This window comes from Fukomys damarensis, unplaced genomic scaffold, assembly GCF_012274545.1.
Source record: "Fukomys damarensis isolate Sample0158 unplaced genomic scaffold, DMR_v1.0_HiC HiC_scaffold_17, whole genome shotgun sequence".
In the NCBI taxonomy this organism is placed as follows: domain Eukaryota; kingdom Metazoa; phylum Chordata; class Mammalia; order Rodentia; family Bathyergidae; genus Fukomys; species Fukomys damarensis.
The window spans coordinates 74874264-74888181 of NW_022900929.1; the positions used below are offsets into that span (position 1 = coordinate 74874264).

Sequence of the window (13918 nt, forward strand, 5' to 3'; positions counted from 1 at the left end):
CAGGAAGGAAACCCTGGCCTCCCGCCGATGGCTGTGGTACTGCTGTGTGTGAACCAGGCACCCAAGGGACCTCTTCTTACCATCGCAGTTTCAACAGGAAGGGAGATGTTCTAGGAAACACTCAGACTATGTCATTTTTAATGATAACTTCCACTTGGCTTTTGAATTTCAAAAATTTAAATCTATAAAAACATAAAAGAAAGTACAGTGAATTCTCACATACCTTTCAGGTATTATCCAGCTTTAATATTTTTGTGACATCATCTGCTGTATCATTCCATGGAGTTGAGGTAGTTCATGATATTTCACCTTAAATACTCTAGCCTGCATTTCCTAGGACAGTGCTGCTGAACCTGTGGCATGCATGTGATTTGTTTTTCTTTTAAGGCCAAAGGTTTTAATGTAGAGTTGTTTTGTGTAACCTAAAAACCTCAGTATTCAGGTTTACTTGCCGTGTTGGCGCTTTTCCATAAGTGGGTGTGGGATGCCGTTTGGGTGCCCGTCTCTAAAATATTTGCCATCACTGCCATAAGGGAAAGGACATTTTCCTCTATAAACAATATCATTATCGTGCCCGAGAAATTGAACACTGTAAAATAGATTCTTCCGTAGACAGTCCTGTTTGGATTCCTCTAGTTTTCCTAAAAATGTCCTTGGTAGCTCGGTCCATCCTTTAAATCCACTAGCGGGTCAGCAGCCACACCTTGCATCAGCAGTCCTGTCTCTTTAATCTTCTTTAATCTAGGACGAGTCTTTTACGAGGTTGGTGTCTTGTAGAACATCGGGCGACTGCCCACTGCCTGGTTGTTTTCTCACGGTGCGGTCCAGGCTGAGCACGGCAAGAATCGCAGTCCACGGGGCTCCCGCTGGCACGGCAGGAGCTCCTCTTGCCTTTGATGAAGTCACTTCATCACTGGGTCAGGCAGTGTCCACTTTTCTTCCAATACAAAGCTACCTTTTCTCTGTGATTTATAGGTAATCGGTGGGGCGATGCTTTGAATTTACTTCCACCAAGTGTAGACCAGAGAATTTATGTGGTGGCGAAACACCTGTGACGCGAGTCCAGGTTCCCTGACCTTCAGTCTACTCCAGTAGATACGCATTTCGGTGTTTCAGGTAGATAATGTTAGCTATGATTAAACAAAAAGCTATGTGAAAAGCCTTGCTCTCAATCCTGCCTCCATCCGCTCAGCTTTGGCTTTTCCCACAGCCCCACACAGTGCCCCATTTTTACGCCTCTGTTTTAGACCCCATGTTCATTACATGGCTCCCCCAGAACTTACTGTTCAAGTCCACTCTTGTTCACTTTGGGTCCTTTCAACCCGTTTTATCAAGAGCGACAGCTCTTCTTTGTCTTTTCAGACCCACAAATGTCCACCTACTCTTGTCCCAAATGAGCAAACAGTCGTAGTTCAGCCGTCCCCAAGGAGATCTGCGTTTCTCATTGGCTGCCCTCCTCTCTCTCAGAGTCGCTAGGCGATGCTGATACCTGGCCCACGCATCCCCTCCCTGTGACCTCCCTCCCAGCCTCCACCAGACCACTTTGCTATTGTGAGCCAAGTCCGGTCTCACTGGGTTTTCCTGAGGCTCCCGCCTCCCTCCCTGCTGCCTTCTGCCCCAGGCTTCTCCTTGAATTACTGCAGTGCAGCCAAGATCAGGATGTGGCATTTAACAGAAGTTAATGAAGGCTTTGACATAATGAAGGAGATTCTTGCAGAACAGGAAACTATAATTCATGTTTGCCCGAACACATGCACAGCTGCGGCCTGGCTGTGTAGTGCGACACCCCAGTCCCGGGCTGGGCTGACCTCCTCGCTCTGGTCCTTCCTGGGGAGCTCCCGTGCCCTGCTCCTGCCCTTCTCCATCGGCCTAGACACCCTGCAGCAGGGGCCTCCTCAGGTCATCTCAGTACAGCTTCCAGCCTCTCCATGGCCTCAAAGATGAACACAATTTTCCAAAATGGAAGCAGGATTTTGGAAGACGTTGCTTTGCCCACAATGGAGACAGCTATTTAGTAATTTTAACCAGAGTTCTGTACTCCTCATTTTTTTTTGAATCTCCTCCCTCATTCTAGAAAACAAACAGAAAAACCAAAAACAACAACAACAACAAAAAAACGAAACAAAAACTTCCTTTTTGAACTGAGTGTCAGCAAACTACGGTTTGTGGCCCAAAAGTAGCCCATGACCTGTTTTTGTACAGTTGATTAAGAACAGTTTCTAAGGTGAGGATTTATGAATTTGATAACAGGGACACTTAACTCTTTTGCTCAATCTAAAAATATTCCATTCTACTAATGAGAATCAGTAGATCTATATTACAAAAATATTATATTTTGAATTTTTATCCATAAGACTTTATTTTGGTATTGGCGATCGAACTTGGGACCTTGTGCTTGCGAGGCAGGTGGCGGAACCAGTGAGCTAAATCCCTGGCCTCCTATCTATAAGACTTTTGTCGAATATTTTTTTCTTATAATATCTCTGTTTTTTGCCTTTTTGCCCACAAGACCTAAAATTTTTCTTTATAGAAAGTCTTCTGACCTCCGATTTAGAAGATTACACTTTAATGAGCACTTTACAATATAAAAGTAACTCATCTTTCCTCAAAAGTAAACCCAGTATTCTGTCTTTAGAGACAAGATCACTCGATACTTTTAAAGACTAGTCTTCATTATTCAAATTTGAGCACAGATTGGGATCACATGATGTTAAGGAATCACTAATGTTTTTAGGTGTGAAAATGCTGTTGTACTCATGATAAAAATCCCCCACCTGTCAGAGACATACACATATATTTGTGGGTGGGTCAGTATGAGGTCAGCTCTGAAAATCTCCAGAAAATAAAGTGGCATGTGTGATGCGATAGATGAAAACAGCTAGGTAGTTTGAACATTTTCATAGTAAAAAAGAGAGCCTCTCCACCTCTTCCATTGGGAAAAAAATTTGTGTGCACATAGAGTGATCAGCGGAGTTAGATGCGTGTAGATACCTGTGTACATCTATCTAGTCCAGCCTCCGCCAAGGCAAGCCTCGTGAAGAGGAAAACCCAGTATTCTGTCTTACTGCATACACTTGGGGCACCAATCAAGGCTGTGTATCCACAGGGACCTGGGGGTGTTGTGGATGGCCAGGGGATGCTGTGTACGTGGACCAGGTTGACAGCATCCAGGAGGAGGTGGGTAGGGCCATCCGCATGGTGCTTCGGTTCCAACCTGCAGAGAGGCCTGCGTGGGCCCTTGGTAAATGGAAGGACCCCCTGGTAGTCAGAACTTCACGAAATACGAGGTCGTGTTCTACTCACAGTCTAGAGAGAAGGGTAATGGAGTCTTCCTAACACACACACACCACATGCACATACAAATTAGAGTCATTTGCAGATTAGTTTTCATGGAAAAACTCAATGATTGTATTTTTTCTGACTTTTCCATTTCTCTTATAGCTGCCCAGTCAGGAATACTTGATAGGACAATTTCTCTGATTATGAAGAATCAAACACCAGTAAGGAAGGTTCGTATGCCTTGGAGAAGCATTGTTTCAGTGATCACTTGTGTGGAGCTGGTGGTTTCCCACGGTTTGGCCCCTTTCTTAATTAGTTGTCCAATCTGGGCCCTTCAGTTTTTGCCTTTGGTACTATTGTGTGTTACATCATTTACATTTGTTCCCCAAATTAGGATGCATATATGAAAAGTTGCACCCACCCAGAGCACATAATAAATCCTAAAGTTTCTCTGTAATCGCATAAAAAAGCTACTTTCCAGCTCAGTCTCACGTGCAATTTTAGTATGACGGCTACACGTCGTGTCCGCTGGTGACCAGCTACAACCGTGTGATTCTGGCGGAGTTTGACTACACAGCTCAGCCGCTGGAAACCTTCCCCTTCGACCAGAGCAAAGAGCGGCTCACGATGTACCTCATGAAAGCTGACATGATGCCTTTCCTCTATTGGAACTTCATGCTCAGGTGTGTCACGGGTCCTGGTGTGGGGGCACACCTGACAGTGTGTCACCTCGCCTTCCAGCTTCTTCCCAGAGCAGGACTTGCTGATGGCACCCGCCCTGCTGTGCCGTTTCTCATGATAGTGATGGCGGTCCTTTTGGGGTTCCAGTACCTCCGCCACGCTGGGAAGAACCTGGAGGAAGTGGGTGGTAGCTGCTCCCCTCCCACTGCGGGCACATCCTACATGCCTCATGATTGGCAGTCTTCTGCTTTCTGTGCTTTGGCCCTCTCTTGCTGCTGGATAAGTACTACTAAGAAATCATTTTCACACGTCAAGTTCTTTCTCATCTGCTACTCTACTTTTTACAGAATATTATGCTTGGGGAAAAAAAAAAAAGTGATTAGGAGGAGAGACTTTGGAGTCCTGTGTTTGAATCATGCTTTGGCTGTGTACTGGCTTCTGTGCTAAGACAGTTGCTTCAGCTCTCTGTGTTGACGTTTCTTATTTGCAAAACAAAAGTAACATTGCCTGCCTCATAAAAGGGGGATCAGTGAAATAACTCAGAGAGAGGTTAAAGGAGACATTCAATAAATAAGAGTAATAAAAACTAAGGGCCGGGGATTTAGCTCAGCGGTTCGGTGGCCTGCCTTGCAAGCGCAAGGACCCGAGTTCAATCCCGGTACCAAAAAAAAAAACAAAAACAAAAACAAAAGCAAAAACTGACTCCTTCTCCTTCTTTGTTCTAAAAATCGATGATCTCTTTTGACTTTTCCAAACTCATGGTCTCAGCTGAGAATGACTCTGCCCCCAAGGGACATTGGCAGTCTCTGGAGACGTCTGTGGTCGTCGCGGAGAGATGGACGCTGCTGGTAGCTAGTGATCAGAGTCCAGGGACACTGCCGGAATCCTGCAGTGCACAGGATGGGCCCCATAACGAAGAACGGCCTGTTCTGAAACGTCAGTAGGGCCAAGGCTGAGAAACCTGGCCTGTGTTTAGTCCTTGAGTAAGTGAAAGCAGAGGAGAGGGCAGTTTGCTGTAGAAGGAGCATCACGCAGATTTGCTGAGTGACTCAGCACTTCCGGCCCACACAGGAAGCCAGCGTCAGGCTAGGGCTCCATGCCAGGTGTCTTCTGCTCGCCATGGCTCTGTCTTCCTACTTGACAGATCTTACTTTGTGAATGGCTAAGTGCTTGGAGCATCCTGGCTTCCCTTCCAGGCACTGCTGGCTGAGGTCACCCCATTTCTTTTGACCCGTGTAACTGTTCTGTGTTATTTCTCACAGGGGATACTGGGGAGGACCAGCCTTTTTACGGAAGTTGTTTCATCTGGGTATGAGTTAAGGGTGGTTCCATCCTGCTCTTTTGGATGACTTCTGAGTCCAAATTGCAGTTCCTGAATCAACCAAGAGCGGCGCGAAGGACTCTCCTAGCCCTGTGAAGACTTTCTTGCTGGATAATGGCGACTTTTTTGGGGTCTCTCTGAACAGCCATCGTGTGGGCTGATGAAGGAGCTTGATTCTTCGGAAATATTCAAGTGATAGACTTCTATTTTCTAAATAAAAGTTTGTCATTTCTGTGAGGAAATTGCCTCTTGACTGGTAGGAATGACAAGTTGTCACAGCACTGGTGTTGGTGGGATAGCTTTCTAGTTTTCTGCCGTGAGTGGTCAGCTGGTATAACTGTCTAGAGCCTACCTGGAGTCGCAGGAAAGTGACTGCAGGGACACATTGCTCCAAGCAGTGGGTGGCAGCCTTGAATATCAAGCTACTTAGAAGGTTTGCTGTGGTGCCCAGCATGGTGGGCAGGGAGTCCCTTCCTGCCCTTCCTGTTCCTCCATCCTGTTAGTCTCAAGACTGTGCTTTCCCTGCTGTTGACCAACACTATGGGCCACTTGGTTCAAGGGATCCTGATTTGTATGGTAGGCATTTGCTCGATTCAGTCCCGCTTTTGGCCAGCAAAACTTTGAGAAGGTCTGTGCTGGAAATATTGCAGGAAATAATAGTCCCAGCTTCTGTGAAGTTTAGCAGTGGCTTCACAATAATTTGCTCCCATCCAGTTGCTTATAGAAGTTTGGTTAGTCTGTAAATTTCATATTTATAAATGCTTTGGAGCAGAAAGACAGAGCAGTCTATACAATGCCTCAGATTTTTAAAAATAATATTTTAGAGCTCAAACTCTTTTATATGTTTATATGATTTCCAAGTGTCTCTAGTTTTTGGGAGTTCCGATGGCTTTCAAAACTGATCCGATGGGGCCAGGGATTTAGCTCAGTGGAGCCACTGCCTGCCTCACAAGTGTAAGTTCCCGAGTTTGATCCCCAGTACCAAACAAACAAACAAACTGATCAGGCATTCATCTATTCATCCAACAGATTTTTACTGAGCAGATTTTTACTGCCAAGTACTATTCTTGGCCCAGGGGATGCATGATGACCCAGACAGATAAGGGACCCATCCATATTTCTGTGGCTCCTGTGTTAGCTTTCTACTCTTCTTTTCCTGGGATGCTAGGGAGCTTGCTGAGTGTGGCTGCGCCTTGATTTCGGGAGTGGACTTTCTTCAGTGGAATACTCAGTGGGACAGAGTAGGGTGGATGGTGGTTTCTGGAGGGACCACACCTGGTTTCCCTGTGACACTCAGTCAGCACCTGCTGCTCCAATGTAACCATCGACAGCACCCACATTCATGCTCCAAAACGTTTCTGTGTGGGTGCCAGCATGACCATTGCAGTGGCCACAGTCCCCACCCGTGTCCAGAATGGGAGAGCAGTGCTACAGGTGGTACGGGGCTTGCTGCCACTGTTGCTTCCTTCATGTGCTTGGGCAACAATCAGGGCTGGAATTCTGTTGCCCTGTTCTTGGAGTCCGGGCGAAGAAGCCCAATAACTGTGAATTTCCTGCCTGAGTCTGCCTCCTGATGGGCAGCCTGCTCTTGCAGGATAGTGAGTTCAGGGCAGCCACAGGCTGTTTATCCAGGATGTTTGTCCAGGATGTTTATTCTGCTCTGCAGGACCCAAAAAGCCTCAGGAGTAGCCCAGCCAGGTTCCTGTCCTTGGATATGGATGGAAGTGCTGGCCAGGCTGGCTTCTGGATTTCCAGAGAACGGGGCTGTGATTCCTGAGACCAAATGAGGCTCTAAGTGGAGTTCAAAATCCTGTTTTGAGTTAACCCAAGCCTCTGGGTCTGTTTATGATAATGCACTCTGTATAAAACCTTCAATCTCCAGGCAGTCCCTTCCGAGATCACTTCTGCTGGGCAAAGTTCATTGCCAAGGCCGGTGGCAGCAGTGACCCCCAACTGGCCAGTGCCTTGGTCCTAAGCATTGTTCTCTCCTGTGAGCTTGGGAAGTTAAAAACCGTGCTGAATTCCAGAAAAGTTCAGCCTGTGAAACCTGTCACCTCATCCACAACCGCGGTGTTGGCTGACGTGGGGTGGGGGTGGGGGGCTGCCTTTCTAAGGAGGTCGCGAGAGGAGGTAGGACCAGGGCGGGGTGAGAGCGGGGGCTGCTCCATCAGCGGTGCCTGAGGCTGCGGGTTCTGCCCCGCGGAGGGGTCCGGTGGTGAGCAGTGCTCCTGGAAGCCGGGAGTGACACTGGGCTGAGCTCGTGGACGTGGGATGCGCCTTCAGTCCTTCACTCCTTGGCTCTGGAGCGCCCCTCTCAGTTCCTGCTTTGGAATCAGTCCTAGTGAGCTGTAGGTGCGGTAACATGGCACAGGCTGTGGTCGAGGGACCCCGGGGTGGAGAGCAGGAAGCCGGGGAAACAGTCTGAGATGCAGCGGAACTTTCTATGGCGTTAACGTCTGAAATCTTTTCTCCTGTCCAACTTGTGCAGCAAATTTAATGAAAAGAGATAAAAGGAATAAAAACGACTCCCAAATCTACTTCCCAGAAATAACTAATAACATGTTGCTGTCTCTTTCAATCTAATATTATTACATATGAAGTTTCTTCATATTACATGTGAAGATCGCATTGAAAGGACTGTTTTGTGGCCTGGGTTTTATACTAGTTGCACCAGGGGCCAGGGGTCAGTTGTAGCGAGGAGGTGACCTGTGGCATTCACTTAAGGAGCGAGCGACACACACAGGCGGGCCCGGAACTGTGGGTGGATGAGCCCAGCAGCTGCCTGTCACGTGCCGAGAAAGTGATCAGTGCCGGCTCACACTGCGTTCCTGTGGGAGCTGAAGGGGTCAGGGTTCTCTTACTGCCACTGCCCCTGGCTGTGCTCAGCTCAGCAGAGGTTCACGGTGAAAAGATCGCCAGTGGCACAATCAGTGGGTGAGGGCAAGTGTCTGAGCACAGATCTGGGTCCAGCCTTTCTGGGTTTGAATCTCAGATCTGCCTTTGGCTGACTGTAAAACCTGGAGGAGGTCATTTAAACTCAGTGGGCCCCTGTTTTCTTATTTATAATTTGGAATTATCATAACGCCCATCTTACTGAAGATTAAATACGTCAGACTGGGTGTGGTGGTGCACACGCTTGTGATTCCCAGCACTCGGGAGGCTGAGGCAGGAGGATTGCCATGAGTTTGAGGCCAGCCTGGGCTACACAGCGGGACCCTGTCTCAAAAATAAAAAACAAACAAAAAAGTAAAAAACTTCATATATATGAAATGTAATGAAAATATACAGTGAAAAAAATTTTTTTTGGTTTTTTTTGAGACAGGAGTCTCACTGTGTAGTTGAGTGTGACCTGGAACTCACTATGTAGCCCAGGCTGGTCTCAAACTCATAGCAATCCTCCTGCCTCAGCCTTCTAAGTGCTGAGATTACAGATGTGCACCACCACACCCAGTGTACAGCGAATGTTTAAATTAAAAAATTACTACAGTAAAATACACATCACCATGAATGCCCCTCGAAATGCTCCCTTCCTTTGAGCGTACCTTACCCATGGAACTCACTATGTAGCCCAGGCTGGTCTCAAACTCATAGCAATCCTCCTGCCTCAGCCTTCTAAGTGCTGAGATTACAGATGTGCACCACCACACCCAGTGTACAGCGAATGTTTAAATTAAAAAATTACTACAGTAAAATACACATCACCATGAATGCCCCTCGAAATGCTCCCTTCCTTTGAGCGTACCTTACCCATCATTCTTGTTACTTCCCGAAGCAGCTCTGGAAGTCCTCTTTCGTGAGTGCTTGATGAGGTGTGATGAAAAACGTGGTGAGTGCTGCTGCGAGTGCCGTAGGGTGGAGGAAGGCAGGCTTGTGCAAACCTGGCAGCACGTCCTCATCCTGTAAGAAACGCGAAGGACTTGCCAAACACCAGGGACTGGGCTAGGTATTTTTTTTTTCTCAGTCCTGGGGATGGAACTCAGGACCTTGTGCTTGTGAGGCAGGCACGGTGCCACTGAGCCATGTCCCCAGCTCCTAGGTATACTATTATAAGTTGCTTCGAGTGGATAAATTGGCTGGCTGCTCCTTGTGACCTGTGCTGAGCTACCCCTTAGCAGAGGGTGGGCTCCTTTCCTGAGGACACTGGGGCAGCTGGTCTGAACCACGGTGCACAGACTCCTGCTAGACCAGCTTATCGAGACCCTTTGTGTGCAGTCTCTGTCGGGCTCCAGTCAGGCTCCCTCTCTAGCGTATGTAACTATGTTCCATGGAGATCTGCTGTCAGATACCCTACTGGGTTTTGAGGGTCAGTGAGCAGAACAATTCCTTATTAATTGTTCCCACAAACATTTCACTTCCTGGGCATTCAGTGTATGTAAAGCCCCGGGGATTCATAGCTGAAAGCCCTTGCCCTGAGTTCCTGATTATTTATGTGTCTACCAGGCAAGCTACCAAGTGGGTGTCTCATTCCTGTGTTCTCACAATAGCCCAAATACACCACTGACAGATACCAGACATTCAGGGAAAATACACAGGAGAAAATGCCTTCGAGCTGAAATCATGAGGACACACTTCATTGCGGGAGACAGAAACATCACCCAAATAGGCTTGGGGTGGGAGGGGAAGACTTCAGGCGTGGCTGGATCTAGAAGTCAAAAATAAGCGTCAAGGTGCTCTCGCTTCATCACTCAATTCTTTTTCCTTTTAAGCCATTCTTCTACTATAGATAGGGACTAAGCGGGCCACCCCAGAGGTGAAAGACAACTTTACTTCCTCAGGGCTCACAGGCCAACTCCCCAGGAGGATTACCACTGCCACCTGATACACACGCGTGCTTCTTCTATCTGAACGAGTGCTGGGGTTTGTCTTCTTATATTTAGTGCTGTATTAGCAGGACCTAGAACAGGACGTACGGCACACAGTAGGTACTCAATAAATATCTGACCAAGAACCGAACTCATCAGCTCAAGTTTGGTCGCTACCCACTCCCTATCTAGGAATGGGACCTACGAGTGAAAGAGAGATTGGTAGAAAAACAATCTGGGCAGCCATGCGCTGCTGTTGACTCTGGTCCCGACCCAGGAGCCTTGTGCTCAGCCAGGTGGAGCGGAGGAAAGTTCCCAGGCACAGGACAGGATGTGCAATGGGTCAGGGTGAGGGAATGTGGTGGCTGTGTGTAATGCAGTGTAGACAGGATGCTGGATGTCTGAGCCCTCGGGACTGGATCTTTCTGTTGCTTTTCCTCTTTCAGCTGTGGCCCCAACCTTCTTCCCCTGGTGGCTGAAGGGCACCGTCTATACCGCGGCTTCTCCCGCTGCCTGGTTTCTGGGTGGGTCCTGCCAGTGTGGGCGTGGTGTGTGGCAGGCGATGGAAGAGAGGGAGGACAATAACGGTGGGCTTTTGTTCCTCTGGCTTCCTCCCTGCAGGGCTGTCTGGATACAAGATGTGGTAAGAATAGTATCTAATACTACACATTTATTAACGCGTATAGCAATTTGAGAGAGATTTTGAATTTAGTAGTTTAATTTTTTTTTAATGGTACCTGGGATCAAATCCAGAGCCTTGAGGATGCTAAACAAGAGCTTGTGTTTTAGGTATGTTTTCTCATCTCATTTCTTCCTAAGCATTTTCATATTGTATTTTATAAAGTCCTAGTCTGAGAATTCAACCAAAACAAAGCAAAATGAAAATAAGAGTTGCAAACCTGGTCCTTCGACACAGACCCTGGAGAAGCTTACTCTACATGCCAGGGCCAGCAAGCTTCAGCACGATGGGCTGGAGCTAACACAGTGGCACTAGGGGAGAGGAAATTCATAGATATTTAGAAGAAAAATAGAAATCACTGTATAAATGGTTTAAGTGGACGTTAAATATTGCACTGATTACCGAGTTGTGTTTTGAGACAAATGAGGCCCACTGCTTGTTCTTATAAATAAAGCTTTATTGAAACACAGTCATGTGTTCCACAGTGATGTTATGGTGAGTTGTGTGTGTGGCCTGCAAAGCCTATGCTACTGTTTACTTGAGCCTTTATAGAAAAAACCTGCTGCCTCTAGGAATATTGGGAGATAGTTATAGAACTTTGGGAATAAGAATCAGGAAAGCTGTTGGTATTTAGTGTAGGTTGCTACCGAAATCCCAGGAATACTGGCACCAAGTGTCTTGGCTGTCAGTCCCATCAAAGTAGGTGATTGCAGGAGATGACCAAGATTCCTGCCCAAGCTTCCTGCCTTCTGGTCTGGCGTGAATGTTCCTCATTAGCTGATTATAACTAAACTGGATGCATTTTTTCCTAGCTATTTCTATTGACCTGGCATTGAGTGTAGAGGGAATGACTAGTGAGGGTAGGGTTTGGAAGCTGGAATGACTCCCAGCCTTGGGTGACTGTGAGGAATTGTGATATCACCCACAGAGGGGAAGAAAAGCAGGAAAGAAGATTCTGGAAGGCAGGAGAGGCCCTGTTGGGAGGTTAGATTATCATACTCCTGCCAACGGTGTAGTAGAGTCATGGCCACATGCCCCAATGGAGTTTTCCTCAGATTTATTCATGGAGTAAAACCATAAAGTACTTTTGACATAAAAAGAAATTGGTATTCCAAGGCTGGGATTAACAGATCTTGCTGTGGCTGATGAATAGCAAGCTTTCGGGCTAGAGCAGTTGTAAATCTCCCTTTCAGCAGGCTTAAAGGGGACATTCCAGGAATTGGAAAGTGTTGGCAATCCTTGGCACAGGGTCTTGTTGGCAGGCACAGTCTTGTGGATGCCAAAAGAGCCCAGAAGCAAGGCCACAAAGGGAGAAGAGAAGAGCAGAGAGGAGGTGACTGGAGAGCAAGGGGGTCTCCCGGGAATGGGCCTCACTGAAGGGAGAGAGGCCACGTAATCTTTGTGGTGACAGTGGGAAGATGGGGGAAGGACGTTGGGAGCACAGCTGCTGACCACCTACATCTCCATCTCCACTTTCCTGACTGTTAGTCAGGGCCCCTCTTCCATGTCAGTCAGCTTTGCAGTTGCTGGGACAGAATACCCAACGTGGCAATGCGAAGGAGGTAATGGTGTGTTTGGTTCATCGTTGCTGAGATTTTTGTCCATGGTTTGTTGGTTTTGAACAGGAAACATCATGGTGGAAGGGTGTTGTGGGGCAGAGTTGCTCACCTCATGGTGGCTGGGAGGTAGAGAACAGGGAAAGTGCGCTGGAGAGAGAGGGACCCGGGGACCAGGTTCCCAAGGGTCTCAGCTATCACCCACCTGCACACACCCAGAAGTGAGCATTGCAAACCTCTCAAGGCCATCCAATTGACAATTAGAACGAACTGTTACCTCATTCCAGGAAAAGCTCCCTACTGTTGCCTGGGGATGTTACTCCAGACTTTGAAAAGATTGGTTAGAAAACTTTTCCAGCCCAATCTGGGAAAAAGTTCAAGGGCTTCGCTTTTGTGCCTTTTCGTTGTAGCAAAGATGACTTTATTTGCTTTACTTCCTCCATTTGGTACTACCTGGCTCACAAATCCATCCTTACCCCCTACTATAACACCTGTGTTTAGCTAAGGAGTAGTTGGCTTCTGAATGCTTTTAATAGTTTTTATGTGCAAATGCCGTATTGCAGGTTCTTAAACATCAATAACTGTAAAAACAGCATTGTAATTGCTATGGATTGAATATTTGTCCCCCTGCCCATGCATATGTTAAAGCCCTAAGCTCCAAGGTAGGTTTATTGGTGTAATTGGAGATAAGGCCTTTACACAAGTAATTAAGGTTAAGTGAAGTCAGAAGGGCAGGGCTTGGTCCAATGATCAGTGTCTTTATTATGAAACACAACTGAGTGTGTCCTCTGTCATGTGAGGAAGCAGCTAGAAGGAGGCTATCTTCAGGTCAAAAAGGTAGCCCTGACCAAAAAGGTGGCACTTGGATCTTGAACTCCACAGCTGTGATACATTTATGTTAAGTGTATTAGCTTTCTGTCACTGTGGCAAAATGCCTGAGCTAGTTAATTTCTGAGGAGGGAATTTTTATTTCGGCTTAGTTTCAGAGGTTTCCATCCATGGTCAGCTGCCCCTTTGCTTTAGGCCTTTGACAGGTACAGCATTATGATGGAGCCTGTCAAAACGAGCTGCTCACCTCAATGCAGACAGCAGAGAAGCAAAGAGACAGAAAGAAAAGGGTTAGGTTCCATTGTCCTTCTCAAGGCCATGCCCAACAACCTCACTTCCTCCCAAGGCCATGCCCCAATGACCTCACTTCCTCCTCAAGGCCATGTCCCCAATGATTTAACTTCTCCTCACTAAGCACCACCTCCTCAAGTTTCTCCCACCTCCCAGTGATAACACAGGTTGGGGACCAAGTCTTCAACATATAGGGCTTTAGTTGACATTCTAGATCCAAACAATAGCATCCCCTCAATACTATGCAGCAAAACTAGTGATTTATTAGCTGAAGTACCTAATTAGTCCAGGAGGCATGGCTGGATCAAGAAGCCCAGTCTCTGACTTTCTTGACCTTTCATCTCTGTCTTTCTTTACATTGTTCCTTGGTCAGGTAGATTCACTTCATGTGTTGGTAGAAATGGGCCCTCACAGGACTGAACTTATGGGGCCCTTTGCTGAGAAAAGGAGCCAAGTTCTCAGTCACTGTGAGCCCCTTCCT

The 13918-nt window shown here is 47.1% G+C and overlaps 1 protein-coding gene across 3 annotated transcripts in view; it reads left to right on the forward strand.

The window, feature by feature from the left end:
- Sqor (sulfide quinone oxidoreductase) overlaps positions 1 to 5484 on the forward strand; it is a 47190-nt gene extending 41706 nt beyond the window's left edge. For all 3 annotated transcript variants that reach the window (XM_010632494.3, XM_010632495.3, XM_010632496.3), the window contains exons 8-10: positions 3442 to 3509; positions 3784 to 3962; positions 5223 to 5484. In XM_010632494.3, coding sequence (XP_010630796.1) covers positions 3442 to 3509; positions 3784 to 3962; positions 5223 to 5280 — 305 coding nt within the window. In that variant the 3' untranslated portion in view covers positions 5281 to 5484. The remainder of the gene's footprint in view (positions 1 to 3441; positions 3510 to 3783; positions 3963 to 5222) is intronic.
- The last annotated feature ends 8434 nt before the right edge of the window (positions 5485 to 13918 follow it).